Raw genomic sequence first — 15,881 nt, 5'->3', positions numbered from 1 at the left:
GCATGGTGTGAAACATTTCCACACAAACCATTAAAATGAGGTATGTTGTATCGACACATTAACTTAGTTTGGTTTGTTTCTAAAATGTATTTTATCTTTGTGTGTTGTGATGCGCCTACCTTTACTATTCGGTTTAAAAATTTATCTAAGTTAGCATGGTGTGTCTGCAAGAATTTTTTCAACTTCGCATGTTGTCTCTCAACTCTGTTATTAGTGTCGTTGTGAATGTTTAAAACTTGTTTAGTCCAAGCGGACACAAAATTTTCTTTGTATTTATCCAACCATACTTGATTGAGATAATCGAGAACTTGTTTAATACCTAGATGATATGTCGCTTTTGATTCAAGTTTTGCATAATTTCTTAAATATGTTGCCAATGTTAATGAGTTAATTAAAGTATCCCAATCTTTTAAAAAAGAATTTCATTCATCATCAACATCCTCTACAATTAGTAAATATACTTTGAGATATGTGCAATTTACAAAGTATCTGAATGGCCGATGGGAATACCTTTTCACATGCATTCATCAATGCTATCTCTTTGTCAGTAACGATCACACATGAGCTATCATATCCGTCGATTATGGACTTAAGACAATTTAAAACCCAAATGTAATTGGATCTTTTTCTTTATCCATGAACCCAAAACCAATGAAAAATGTCATGTTTGTTGAAGTAAAACCAACAATCTCCAAAAAAAGGCATGTTATACCTATTAATAAAAAAAATAATTAGTATAACAAAACATAAAAGGCATGTTACTCCTATTAATAAATACAAAACAATTAAGAATAAAATATTTGTACTTGTTAGTCTTGTAGGTGGCATCCATCATCATAACCTATGGAAATGCACGCCATATCTCCAATGACATTGGGTGAAAAAAGAACAGATCTTCCAAGGAATTGGTTGTATCATTTGCACGATGGTTAAATATATATCCTTTTGAATGCAAAAATCCGAAGACAACATGCATTTGAATTCGGTCTCCACACTCATATATTCAAAGTTTGTAACACTCATTATAACATGTTTTTACTATAGAAACATTTTTGGAATTTTGTCTCTTCAGCGCCGATAGAATATCTCGTGAGGGGACATTGTTTATCTTCATTTCTTTAATCATTTTTGATTCATTTGGGATTAAGCGCCTTGCATATAGAGCCATGTTATGGATTTATCCTTAAAAAATAAAGGTAGAAAACAGATCTTAAAATAAAGAAAGAAAATATATTCAGAAACGTTCCCTCAAAATTTAATATTTTGAATACGTTAAAAAGAAAAATGAAATATTTTACTTCGTTAGTACAAAAGAAATGTCTGTCTACATAAAAGATACTACATGATCTGTTTATTTACCACTATTAACCAAAGAACAGATAAACTGTAACCTAAAAGATATTTCCACATAAATAAGATCTAAAATTAGAATGGTCCACATCGGAGCAGTAAAAATTCTAATCAAATCTCAATTTCAAGAATGAATTAATTCTCCAATAAAAATGGACTTGATTTACGACAAGAATCAAACATCGACAAGATTGTATTCATGGTGTAGTCTGAGGAAATCTAGCTTACCAAAAATTCATGTTTTCAGTTTATCCTAAATTTGCCTTAGATCTGAAATCAACAAAATTAAATAAGGTTTTATCTTTTATTCATCACTTTGAAAGAAGTGATCTCATGAATCCAGGAGATAAACCCTTCACAATAACCTACTTCATAGGATATGCATTAACAAATAATCATCATATAATAGACTATAAAAAAGAAGAATACATAGAACTTGAAGATGTATTCTCAGAAATAGGACATATCAAAGATAAATAATTTTGTGACATAGATCCTCAAGATAGCTCTTGGGCTTTAGACATAGCAAGAAACAAAAAAGCTTTAGGAGAAAAGCTACCGCCTAGAATCTCAATAGATTCTCTTCATATAGGTGAAATATCCAAATCTTTGGAACCTACTCCAAGATATATACTCAAAAGCATACGAAGTAGGTTTTCTAGAGTTGATAATTTGAATCAAACGATTAGCCAACTAAGCGAAGTAATAAATGAGTATGATAGACCTTCCTCATATTTACAAAAAGGGTAAAGCATTGAGACTTAAAAATCTTGATGATCCTACTCAGAAAAAAGAATATGCTTTTTCTTCTTCAGGAAAAATAGGTGTTCAAACCCTAGCTAACATTTGTAGAGGTTCTATCAGACAACAATTAGCCAATCTAGATTTACGAATTATTATAGACTATTCATTGGTAGAATGGAAAGAATTGGAGGAAGAGGAACCCACAGGGAAACGAATGGGAAGATCGAAAAGTTGGAAGAAGAAAAGATTTTTTGCTTAGACGCATGGAATTGGCTAAGCATTTTATTCGAAAAAATATAGAACCAAAATGGATGGTTTTGCGTCTATTACCAGTTCTTCCTCCTGAGTTGAGACCAATCTATCATATAGATGAGGATAAAATAGTGACCTCGGATATTAATGAAATCTATAGAAGAATTATCTATCGGAATAATACTCTTAAAGATCTATTAACAACAAGTATAGCTACGCCAGAAGAAGTAATAATATCTCAGGAAAAATTGCTACAAGAAGCCGTGGATGCACTTCTTGATAATGGAATCTGCGGACAACCAATGAGGGATGATCATAATAGAGTTTACAAGTCGCTTTCAGATGTAATTGAAGGCAAAGAAGGAAGAGTTCGCGAGACTCTGCTTGGTAAACGAGTCGATTATTCAGGGCGGTCCGTGATTGTCGTGGGCCCTTCACTTTCATTACATCGATGTGGATTGCCTCGCGAAATAGCAATAGAACTTTTCCAGGCATTTGTAATTCGTGACCTAATTAGAAAACATCTTGCTTCGAACATAGGAGTTGCTAAGAGTCAAATTCGGAAAAAAAAAACCGATTGTATGGGAAATACTTTAGGAAATTGTGGATGACCATCCTGTATTGCTGAATAGAGCGCCTACTCTGCATAGATTAGGCATACAGGCATTCCTCACCGTTTTAGTGGAAGGGCGCGCTATTTGTTTACATCCATTAGTTTGTAAGGGCTTCAATGCAGACTTTGACGGGGATCAAATGGCTGTTCATGTGCCTTTATCTTTGGAGGCTCAAGCAGAGGCGCGTTTACTTATGTTTTCTCATATGAATCTTTTGTCTCCAACTATTGGGGATCCGATTTCGGCACCAACTCAAGATATGCTTAGTGGACTCTATGTCTTAACGAGTGGAAATCGTCGGGGTATTTGTGTAAATAGGTATAATCCATGTAATCGTAGAAACTATCAAAATGAAGATAATAACTATAAGTATACAAAAAAAAAGAACCCTTTTTTTGTAATCCCTATGATGCAATTGGAGCTTATCGGAAAAAACGAATCAATTTAGGTAGTCCTTTGTGGCTGCGGTGGCGACTAGATCAACGCGTTATTGCTGCAAGAGAAGTTCCCATCGAAATTCACTATGAATCTGTGGGGACCTATTATGAGATTTATGGACACTATCTAATAGTACGAAGTATAAAAAAAGAAATTCTTTATATATATATTCGAACCACTCTTGGTCATATTTCCCTTTATCGAGAAATAGAAGAAGCCATACAGGGGTTTTGGCAGGGCTGTTGTAATTCTATGCTACCAACGGGAATTCGAGTCTCTCCAAGTTAACTAGGACAATATAAATCAGATTTTCGCAAGATGCTGGTTAAATACACTCAAAATAAATCATTATTTTGGAATTCAAAAAGATATATCAAAAAATAATAAACATTTCAATAAATTTAAGGAAGATTTAAGTCTTGCCCTTCAAAATGGAGGAGAAATTGATAACAATAGAAAAAGTGAACAACATAATAGAACATAACTCAAAACTACTCTAAACTTTTAATAAAATTTCTAAAAAATTCGATGAGTTATGGGCAACTTCTTTTAGTAGATCATCGAATTTTTTAGGAATTTTATTAAAAGTTTCTAGTAGTTTTGAGTTATGTTCTATTATGTTTTTCATTTTTTCTAACTGAGTAATTTTTTTTCAAACGAATTGTTATCAATTTCTCCTCCTTTTTGAAGGGCAATTAAATCTTTCTTAAATTGATTGAAAGGTTTATTATTTTTTGATATATCTCTAGAAATATCTTTTTGAATTACAAAATAATGATTTATTTTGAGCGTATTTAACCAACATCTTGCGACAATCTGATTTATATTGTTACAAAGGTTAGCTAGGGTTTGAATGCCTACTTTTCCTGAATAAGAAAAAGCATATTTTTTTTTCTGAGTAGGATCATCAAGATTTTTAAGTCTCAATGATTAACCCTTTTTGTAAATATGAGGAAGGTCTATCTTACTCATTTATTATTTTCGCTTAGTTGGGTGATCGTTAGATTTAAATTATCAACTCTAGAAGACACTTCTTATAACACCCAGAATCTGAAAGACCAAGAAAAGAAAGGAAAAGCTCTAAGTCATGAGTCAACTCGTCGAGTCCAGGGAGGAACTCGACGAGTCAGAGCGGGATCCGGGGTATTGAGTAAGTGACCGACTCGGCGAGTTGGCTAGTGGACTCGGCGAGTCTGGTCTGGACAAGAAAAACCCTAATTCTAGGGGTTGTGCCCTATTTAAAGAACATTACACCCTTTCCCCAGCCTCTTTACTCCCCTTTTGAGATCAAGAAACCCTAAATCGTGAGTGAGAGTCCTTGGAAGCAATTTGGAGCCTAGATAAGTGATTTTGGTGGAAAAGGGCTTGAAGATCAAGAGGCTTGCTGCAAGGGAGTGGTATAGATCCGGGATCTACTTTAGTTGGAGCATATTTTGGAGGTAATAAGCTGTTGCTTTGGCTTTATTGCAATTAGATCTATCTTATGTTTGAGATTTGGGGCATTTTGGGCATGATTGAGATCCATGTCAAGTTAGAGGCCTAGATCTGAGGTTGCTACCTCAGATCTTGTCACACCCCCGAACCAGACGGCGGAAACGTCCGAGGGCTATTGTGACTCAATTGAATACCATCACAATGAATATACATGAAACATAACATCATACATCACCAAGTATTGAAGTATTACAACTGGTAGCGTTTACATTCAGTACATTGATCCATAACATTACATGCCCAAAAGTAAATTGTTCGATACTAATTAAACAAACAGCAAGACATTACTGAGTACATTTTTCCCTTTCGATTTACCTGTTACCTGAGAATACAAGTATTTTGAAAAACATCAACATATGAAATGTTGGTGAGTTCATAAGTAATGTTTGAAATATAATGTTTTGTATTGTTTTGAAAACCACCAGAAAATTCGATATTTTCTGAAAAGAGCATAGTATAAAAAGTGTGAAGATCCGTAAGTATGCTTGTTTGTTTCTATAAATGTAAAAAAAGGAATTTGTTAAACTTGGTATGCATCTCGTAGGTGTATGAATTGAAAAACCCTAGGAAAACCCGATGTTTTCCTAATACTTTGAATTAAGCATCTTATATTTTGTTATTTTGTTGCGACGTGTGTATTTGATGAGTCCCGGTGACATTGGATTAATTATGGATTGTGAATTGTTATAAACACACATTAATGAAAATGACTAGTTTACAACTATACAATCGATCCCTTAGGCGTCGTTCGTACTGTTCACTTAATCCAACCACCCGACTTCTCATAGCCCCACAACCGAGGAGGAAAAGAGGGTACGAAGCCCTCGATATTTCCATAAGTCGTTCAAGGCTATCGTGAATGCAAAGGGCCCTTAGCCCGACTCGCATTGGTGAATTCTCGACTTCGCTAGCAGTACCAAAGGACCCTTGGGGCCCAACAGCACAAAAGCCGTTGAAAGTCCTTTTACACGGAATTAGCTCATATAAGACCCAACTACATGTAAGCGAGTTTCCTTCGGGCCTAAAGATCATGTCATTGGGCTAGCTAGGCCCAACAAGCACGATTTGAAACTTTCGGGCCCAAAGATGGTGTATCGACGTCTGGTGTATTCCCAAGTGTGTATTGACTTCCCGAAATTTCTGCGTGTGTATTTAAGTAGCGTCGTGTTATTAAGTTCGGATTCGTTATTGATTCGAGACCGAATCAGTTCGTTTGATAACGATTTTGGGTGTTGAAGGTGTATTATATTTCGTCGATAGTCGTGGTACTAGTATTCCATCCTAATAGATTTATTGTTTAAAATCACTAGAATTTTTCTTTTGCAGCCCCTTTCTTTTGGATAAATTTTCAATTTTGGCCCTTTGTATAAAAGAACTTCCGTTTTAGTCCTTAAACCATTTTTCTTGACACTTTAGTATCAAAACTTATTGAAAGGGTATTTTTCAGCTCAAGTTTATTTGAAAAACAGTTTTAGTCCCTCAAGATGAAGTTTTCTCGGCTGAAACCTCAATTTTCGCAATTTTTACATTTTTGGCCCAAAATAGAAATTTTTTGCATCTTTAGTCCCTTTTGAATATGAAAAGTATTTTTAACCCTTGAAATGGACTTGGAGCACTAGTAGTCCTCTGTTTTACAGAAAAATACAGATTCAGCCCCTCTAGTTTGAAAGTCTCGCAATTTGGGCCTTGTTGGGCCGAAAAGTGCATTTTTGGCCCATTAGGTTTAAAAATTTCCATTTTAGTCCTTCAAAAGAGTAATTTTCCAGAAAATACATTTTTGAAACTCTTTTAACTCATCTCAACCATCAGAATTTGTATTTTGACATTTTGGGCCCTTTAACTTTATATTTTTAACATTTAAAGTCCAAAAATGGGATTTTAGCCCAAAGGAGTTCATATTAACCAACTTGGTTATTTTTCTAGAGTTGATTTATATGAAATAATATGATTTATACTTATTTCATTCAACATAATGTATATCTCGGTTTTGAGTTCCTTTTTGACTAGATCCAACACCATAATCACATAAGAACATGTAAATAAACATAGAAATCACACAAAGCATACATACACTCATAGATCTACACATTTGCTTGTATTCTCCCCCAAAAAAACTTATAAAAACTGAAAAATAGGGGGTATGAAGCTCACCTTTGGGTGTGGTTTCGGTTTTGGAGAAGAGATGGAAAGAAATGAGGTGATTTTCGGCCCTAGCAACCTTTCCTTGAAGATCTCGAGTTTAGGAGCTTCTAAGGTGCAAGATCACAAGATTGAATGAATTTAGAAGAGATTTTTACAAAGTGAAGGGAGTTAGATCATAAGTTAGCCATTAACTTACCTTAGATGATGAATCACTTTATGAAGATCCTTAAGCTTCTAGCCAAATTTTCAAGATCTTGGATGGAGAGAGTGGGTGATTCTTGAGTAATTTAGAGAGTGTTTTTGTGAGGTGTGTGTGTGTGTGCTCTCGGCCGAAACAAGAAGGGAGGGAAGGAGTGAGAAGCTTGACAAGATTGTTGCATGGAGATATGTGTGTTGCATGGAAAACCTAAGGACAAAAATGAGGTGTCATGAAATAAGTCAACTCTTCCTTTTCTTTTGGGCTTGTCTTGGGCCGAGAATAAAGAGAGGAGAGAAAGGATTTTTGGGCTTTTTGCCACTAAGCCCATATTAGAGTTAGGTTGAATGATTGTTGGCCTTATAAAATATAAGTGTGATTTTTATGCTTTATTAGGCTAGATTAGGTTAATTATGGTCCATAGTAGTTCATATAATTGATTTATTTCATTCTAGGCCCAATATGGCCCAAAATGTTGGAAATAAATGAAAGTGGGTCCAATTAGAGCCCATTTAAGGTTCTAAGCCCAAGATAGCCAAGTTGGAAGCTTATTGGCCCCTTGGGCCCAATAAGGAAGTCCTAGTCCAAAATGGACCTACACAAGAACTTCTAGGGTTTCCAATTACTTGTTGACTATTTGAAATGCTTGTATGGTGTACTTGATTGAAATTTTGTTGCCATGAAGTAAGTATCTTACATGCTCTTAAGTTTTTGATTCAATATTTTACTTGAGTGTTGTGATTACAAGACACAAAATTTCTAGTTGTGACATCTAGACTTGGGATGGTCCAGAAGGTCATAAAGTTTATGTCAATAAGTTATTGGTGAATCCTCTTTGTCTTAAACCCTAGCCCTAAAGTGTTTTTGGCCTTTAGCTCCTTAGTTTCACGTAAAGTTTGCAACTTTACGTGGGGGATAGACTGTTGAAGAGTGGGTCTATGGATTGGAGCCCCTACATGGCTCGAAAAGCCACTGTATGGATTGAGATCTAAAGAGACTCGGCGAGTCACAGGGGTGTACTCGGCGAGTTTTATAAATATGAGCGTGGACTCGGCGAGTTGGAAGAACGACTCAGCGAGTTTGTTGAAGATTGCCTTGGACTCGGCGAGTTTGGCCGCAAAATCTCAACCTTTTCTGGTTAAGACGCAGATCAGTGAGTTGAGTGGTGACTCAACGAGTTGGACAGGATGGTACTCAGAGATTGTTGAACTCAACGAGTCTTTGGGTGACTCGGCGAGTTGAGTCGTATTTGGTGAGTTTCTGAGCTTAGGGACTCGGCGAGTCTATGAGTTGACTCAGTGAGTCGAGTCAACTGGAAGGTTGACTTTGACCAGGACTTTGACTTTGACCAGAGTTGACTTAGTTTGACTTCTAGAGTTCAGTTTGGAACTAAGTGTTATATTGATAATAGTAGCTCGAGGAGCTAGTGGAGCAGCGGTTGAGAAAGTTGTCGGACAACGGCCAAAGGGTTATCAGCAACGTTCAGCAGTGCAGGTGAGTTTCCCTTTGTGTGAATGGGTCTACCGCCACAATGTCGGCCCATGTAGTTATGAGTAGGAAGACCCGCGAGTTAGCCCTAGGCATAATATTCTAGTATGACATTAGGGACTAAGGTCCAATGTTAGCGGGCGAGTGCCCAAGGAATGGTTTGTATGATAGTTATACTTGTTGTCTGTGTGATACATGTATGTGCCTGGTAGGGAGGTGAGTGTGGGCGAGGTCCTGTATCTCACCAATAGCAGAGTGTGGACGGTGTTCCATACCTCATTATTAGTAGAGCAGGGGCGAGGCCCAAGTGAGGAAAAGAGTGAGTGTGGGCTGGGCCTGTATCTCACTGTCAGTAGGGGCGTGGACGGGGTTCCATGATTCTTCAGTAGTAGGACAGGGGCAAGGCCCAAGATAGGCGAGGCCTTAGTACAGTAATCCAGTAGAGTATGTTAGTTATGTGTTGTGATATGATTGTATGTTAGTATATGTTAGCGGGTGGGGCCCGGAGACAGGCGGGGCCTAAGGAAAACAGATCTGTACGCCAAGCGGGGCTCGAAGCCAGGCGGGGCCTGGTAATGGACGGGGTCTGATAGCGGGCGAGACCCAATGCAGCGGACTGGAGCCTAGTATGTGGTTATGTGCACAATGTTATGTATGTCATGTATGGATCAGTAGATATGTGTGGTATGTGGTAGGTTAGGGAAACTCACTAAGCTTCATGCTTACGGTTTTCAGTTTTGGTTTCAGGTATTTAGTTTTCAGAAGAGGAGCTCGGGAGGGTTGTAGTGCACACACCATGACAAGTTAGCCTGGGATGTTTACTCTGATAATTAAGCAAGTGTTTTGGAAATTAAACTATAATTTGTCATATAAACCCTTTTTGTATGTTTGAATGACTTAACATTATGAATTAGTAATGTTTTAAAAGAAATTTTTGGACTCGAAATTTGGGATGTTACACTTCTTATGCTTTTGAGTATATCACTTGGAGTAGGTTCTAGGGATTTGGATATATCACCTATATGATGAGAATCTATTGAGATTCTAGGTGGTAGCTTTTCTCCTAAATCTTTTTGTCTTTTTTTTTGCTATGTTTAAAGCCCAAGAGCTATCTTGAGGATCTATGTCACAAAGTTGTTTATCTTTGACATGTCTTATTTATGATAATATGTAACACCCCAAATTTCAAATATAAATATAACTTAACATAGTCCCAAAACTTCCAAAAATCAAGATTCAAATACTAAAGTAATTATTAATAATAATAGCGGAAGCAATTAGAAATTTAATTAAACACTTGGTGCGCCACGTCTTCCTCAAAACTTGTCGCCTTCTTCAAGTCTGAACCTTATCCTTTCCATTCCCGCTGCCACTTGCTACGTAATTTCCTGGATTGCGTGCATTTAAAGATTCTAATGGGTAAGCCTAGGGCCTAGTGAATTCGTGGTTTTCATGCATATTGACGTCAATAAAATAAAAATAATGCAACAATTTATCAATATAAATCTTTTCATTTCTTTCCACCCTTGGTGACACATTAGGGAACTACTGTCACTTTCAGGGAACGAGTCCCTCCGCCGGGCACAACAAATATGCTTACGGCTAGATAAACAGAGCGTAAGCTCTCCGCCGCGTACTAACACCTCGTACGACGACTAATAATAAGACCGTGTAAATACACCTGTTCCCTATATGTCACCCACCATTTTCACCCTTTTATATGAAATAATTCACAAAATTTCACACAAATATTCATAGCAATAACAACAGTAGCATATAATTGCAAATAATTTAGAATCAACTTTTCATGCAAACAACCACAAAATTCACACGAAACTCACCTTATTGGCTGTTAGGACTTAACCGGAGCTTGCCGCGCCACTCACACCCTACATTCCACCAACAAATATTTTCTAAGACTATAATCCTATCAAACATCCCATGCTTCCATTTTGGTTCAACCATCAACATCATTCGACCATCGTTAATTATGACACGCGTAATAACTCTTTTAGAAGATTATAATACTTCCCGTTAAAAATGCTCTAGAATAATAAATAATCAATAATTAAATAAGTGAGTGACGTTAAAATACTTGAAGGGATTATTTGTAATATCCGAAATTATTTTGAACTATATTATACCAAAGTGTAGGGCTAAAACCGAACTATGTTAAATCCTACAACTTCAAAAGAATTGGTAAGTTTATAAAACTCAGGGGTTCTATCTGAAAATTTCAGCTTCCTATATGATAGTGTCAAATAAATAGTTTTAAAAGTTGAGGGGCTAATACTGTATTTTCATATTTGAAAAGAAAATGGCATATACATCGATTTGCAAAAAAAAAATGTACAGTTTGCTTCGCTGTAATCACCATTTTTTTTCTAACCACATGAAAAAGTAAACAAATTATCAATAATATTAAACTCTTTTTTATTTCTAAAAGCTACAGCACACGTTGACCCTCCATACCCGAACTAGCTTTCTTCCTCACCCGACACTCTTGTTTTCTTCCTTTTCTGCCATTTTTATTAAACTGGAAAGCTTTGAAAAATCTTGTAAAATTTAATTGTAAAATCACCATTAAGCATCTCCACTTCTTGTTATCAATAAAATTTAACAAATAAACTCACAATCATACAAATTTCAGGGTTCATTATACCAAAAGTTTCATTCCTAAGATTTTTATCAAATTGCTATTGGTTTGATCGAATTGAGACTGTAGGTTGAACCAAAATACGTTTACCATGCATATACATCAATCTAAGCTATTATATTAAGCTTAATTCGAATAATCATACCTTAATTTCTAAGAAAACTCTGAAATCCTTCACAACCTTCTACCTCCGATTTCTTCCTCGATTCTTCACCCTTTTTCGAAATTCCAATGGGGTTTCCAATTGATTTCTCAAGCTATATATATCACCTAAGTCTACAACTGGTGCAGCCCTTTCATTTGCTCAAATTTACAGCCCTAATGAAGATGACGGTTTTTGCCATTAATCCCCATAATTCTCCACTAATTACCTCATTATTCCTTGAATTTAATCCTTTTATTATGATGATATAATCTAATTACATATATATTTCTACATCTTAAATTTAAGTTATCACAAACTTCCCTCCTTAAAGGAATTTCGTCCTCGGAATTTGAATTAAGCAAACAAATGAGGGTATTTAGTTTTCATATCTCGCTTGGTCTCCCATGTTGCATCCGAACCTTTATGATACTTCCACTGAACTTTCACCAGTGGTATCTCCACATTCCTTAACTTTCTGACCTTTCGATCTATAATCACAACGGGTTCTTCTGTATATCGTAGCTTCTCATCAACCTTAATTTCTTGAAGTGGCACTTCCATGGCGGTATCCGCTAGACACTTCTTTAGATTAGAGACATGGAATGTGCTATGAATGCCCTGCATTTCCCTTGGTAGCTCCAATCGATAGGCTACCTGTCCAACTCGTTCCTTAATTATAAAGGGTCCAACGTAGCGAGGACTTAACTTCCCCCGCTTACCAAAACGAACAATGCCCTTCCATGGGGACACCTTTAACATAACTTTATCACCGACCTGAAACATTATTGGCTTTCTCCGCTTATCTGCATAACTTTTCTGCCGATCCTGAGCAACCTTAATGTTATCCCTAATCACCTGGATTTTGTCGGTAGTTTGCTGAACAAGTTCAGGTCCAGCCAACTGTTTCTCCCCCACCTCATTCCAACATAATGGAGTTCTACACTTCCTGCCATATAGAGTCTCATATGGTGCGACTTTTATACTTGCATGATAGCTGTTGTTGTAGGCAAACTCAATTAACGGCAAATGAGTTTCCCACGACCCTCCAAAATCAATAACACAAGACCTTAACATGTCTTCCAAGGTCTGTATTGTCCGTTCACTTTGGCCATCTGTTTGCGGGTGGTATGCCGTGCTCAATTTTACTCGAGTACCCATTTCTCGTTGGAAGCTACCCCAAAATGTCGACGTAAAACGACTATCCCGATCCGAAATAATAGATAATGGAACTCCATGCAGTTTCACTATCTCGTCAACGTATAATTTAGCTAGCCTTTCTAACGGGTACGTCTCCTTAATCGGAAGGAAGTGTGCCGATTTGGTTAATCTATCCACAACTACCCAAATCGCGTCATAACCTTTTGGTGTCTTTGGTAACTTAGTCACAAAGTCCATTGTGATGTGATCCCATTTCCACACTGGAATCTCCATTGACTGTAACTGACCGTATGGCCTTTGGTGTTCAGCCTTCACCTTCAAGCACGTCAAACACCTTTCAACAAAATAGGCTATATCCTTTTTCATACCAGGCCACCAGTAAGATTTTCGTAAGTCTTGATACATCTTGTTTGTTCCCGGATGGATTGAGTACTTTGACATGTGCGCTTCCTTGAGAAGTAAGTTACGCACTTCACCCACTCGTGGTACCCAAACCCTTCCTTGGAAACACTTCAAGCCACGACTATCCTTTTCCAATGATTGTATTACTCCCGCCACCCTTTCACTTTTCCATTTCTCTTCCTTCGAGGCCTCCTCTTGATTCTTTCTCAAATCATCTAGTAAGCTGGTGGTTATGCTAATCTTCATCATTCGAATCTTAGGTGGTTCTCTTCTTTCCTTACGACTTAGTGCATCAGCTACCACATTTGCCTTCCCCGGATGATATAATATCTCACAGTCGTAATCTTTTAATAGTTCCATCCACCGTTGCTGTCTCATGTTCAGATCTTTCTGATCGAACAGGTATTTCAAACTCTTGTGATCAGTGAAGATCTGACACCTTGTCCCATACAAATAGTGTCTCCAAATCTTTAAAGCGAACACTACTGCAGCCAACTCCATATCATGTGTTGGGTATTTACGCTCGTGAACCTTTAACTGTCGTGAGGCATAAGCAATCACCTTACCGTTTTGCATCAAAACACACCCCAAACCTAACTTGGATGCATCACTATAAACAACAAAGCCATCATTGCCTTCTGGTAAAGATAATACTAGTGCACTGCTAAGCTTTTCCTTTAAGACGTTAAAGGCATTATCTTGCTCTGGCTTCCATTCGAACTTCACATTTTTCCTTGTCAGGGTAGTTAGCGGTGCAGCTATGCGCGAGAAGTCTTGTATAAACCGTCTATAGTATCCTGCCAACCCAAGAAAACTTCGAACTTCTAATGGGGTCCTTGGTGGTTCCCACTTTTCAATCGCCTCAATCTTTGCTGGGTCCACCTTGATACCTTGTTCGTTTACAACATGTCCCAAAAATTGGACTTCCCGAAGCCAAAACTCGCACTTTGAAAATTTGGCAAATAATTTTTCTTTCCTCAATAAACTAAGTGTTAGCCGCAGATGTTGCTCATGGTCTGCCTTACTTTTAGAGTATATCAATATGTCATCGATAAAGACGATTACAAACTTGTCTAGGTATGGCTTGCACACCTGGTTCATCAGATCCATGAATGCAGCTGGTGCATTGGTCAAACCAAATGGCATTACTAAAAACTCGAAATGACCATACCTAGTTCGAAAGGCTGTTTTCGACACATCTTCTTCTCTGACTTTCAGCTGGTGATACCCTGACCGTAAATCGATCTTTGAGAAGTAACTTGCCCCCTGGAGTTGATCGAATAGGTCATCAATTCTCGGTAATGGATACCGGTTCTTTATAGTCACCTTGTTTAACTCCCTGTAGTCAATGCACATTCGCATTGTCCCATCCTTCTTCTTGACGAATAGTACTGGTGCACCCCACGGTGAGGTACTGGGCCGAATAAAACCCTTGCCGAGCAAATCTTGCAACTGAGTCATCAACTCCTTCATTTCGGTTGGTGCTAACCGATAGGGCGCACGAGCTATCGGTGCTACTCCTGGGGTAAGATCGATTCGAAACTCCACTTGCCTATCCGGTGGCAAGCTAGTTAGGTCATCAGGGAACACATCTTGGAACTCGCGTACAACTGGTATATGTGTTATTCCAGGCTTGTCCTTCTTAGAATCGAGAACATATGCCCAATAACTTTGACACCCTTTCTTTAGATAACGAGTTGCCTTAGTCACTGATATCAAAATAGAGTCCTTAATTCGCCGATCACCGTAAATTTTTACCATTCCTTTTTCTGGCATCCAAACTTGAACAATCCTATTTTCACAATCTATAATCGCTTGGTTTTTTGACAACCAATCCATCCCTATAACAATATCAAAATCACCTAGGGCTATAGGTAATAATTTTAATGGTAGCACACTACCTTCGATTTTGATAGAGCAATCATCATATTCCTCTCTTACTACTACCCAATGATCGTCAGCAGTTTCAATTTCTAAGGCATGTTCTAGAGTCTTTGCATTTCTACCCAGGTTTTTGCAAAAAGTAGAAGACACAAAAGATCTATTTGCACCAGAATCAAATAACACCCTAGCATGAACTGAGTTTACTAGGAAAGTACCTGTCACCACATCCGGGGTCTCCTGAGCCGTCATGCAAAAAGCTCTAGCTTTTGTTCTACCAGTGTCAGCCTTTTTATCCGTCGACCGATTGTCTGTTATCCTGCCTTGATTGTTGTTACCTTTACTCTGAGGACATTCCGACTTAATGTGGTTAGGGGAACCACACCCGTAACATACCCTTCCTGTCTTACATTCTGTGGCTATGTGCCCTGGCTTACCACACTTGTAGCAAACTTTCTGATTCATGTTACACCCCCCCTTATGATAACGGTTACATTTCGGACATTGCTTTACTCCAGAGCTTTGATCAACCTTACGTTCTTGCCCTGAAGTCTTGCCTTTCTTCGAATCATTATTTGTACCCTCCCATTTTCTTTTCCCCAAAGCCCTGTCTTCACCTTGACGATTCTTCTCACGTTCACGACCTTCTGCAGCATCAACAGCAGACTGGAAAGTACCCGGTTTCTGAATTTGCACAAATTCACGGATAGCTGTTCTCAATCCCCAAATATAGCATTCCACCCTTCTTTCTTCCGTAGATACGTAAAATTCGGCAAACCTAGCCTTCTCCGTGAGCTTTGTGGTGTACTCCCTCACAGTCATATTCCCCTGCTCCAACCTTAAAAATTCTTCCTCCAACTGTTTAACCGCTGTACGAGGGCAAAATTTTTCTTTAAAAATTCTTAGGAAATCATCCCATGA

At 37.7% G+C, this 15,881-nt stretch overlaps 1 protein-coding gene across 1 annotated transcript; it reads left to right on the top strand.

Moving 5' to 3' along the window:
- Positions 1 to 2,342: 2,342 nt before the first annotated feature.
- Positions 2,343 to 3,552, top strand: LOC128134268 (DNA-directed RNA polymerase subunit beta'-like). The gene has a single exon (XM_052771822.1). It carries the CDS (start codon positions 2,358 to 2,360, stop codon positions 2,955 to 2,957), a length of 600 nt encoding a protein of 199 aa, XP_052627782.1. The 5' UTR covers positions 2,343 to 2,357; the 3' UTR covers positions 2,958 to 3,552.
- Positions 3,553 to 15,881: the final 12,329 nt, after the last annotated feature.

The sequence above is a fragment of the Lactuca sativa genome, chromosome 5 (genome assembly GCF_002870075.4).
Source record: "Lactuca sativa cultivar Salinas chromosome 5, Lsat_Salinas_v11, whole genome shotgun sequence".
NCBI lineage: Eukaryota > Viridiplantae > Streptophyta > Magnoliopsida > Asterales > Asteraceae > Lactuca > Lactuca sativa.
This window is presented reverse-complemented; position numbering and strand designations above follow the sequence as displayed.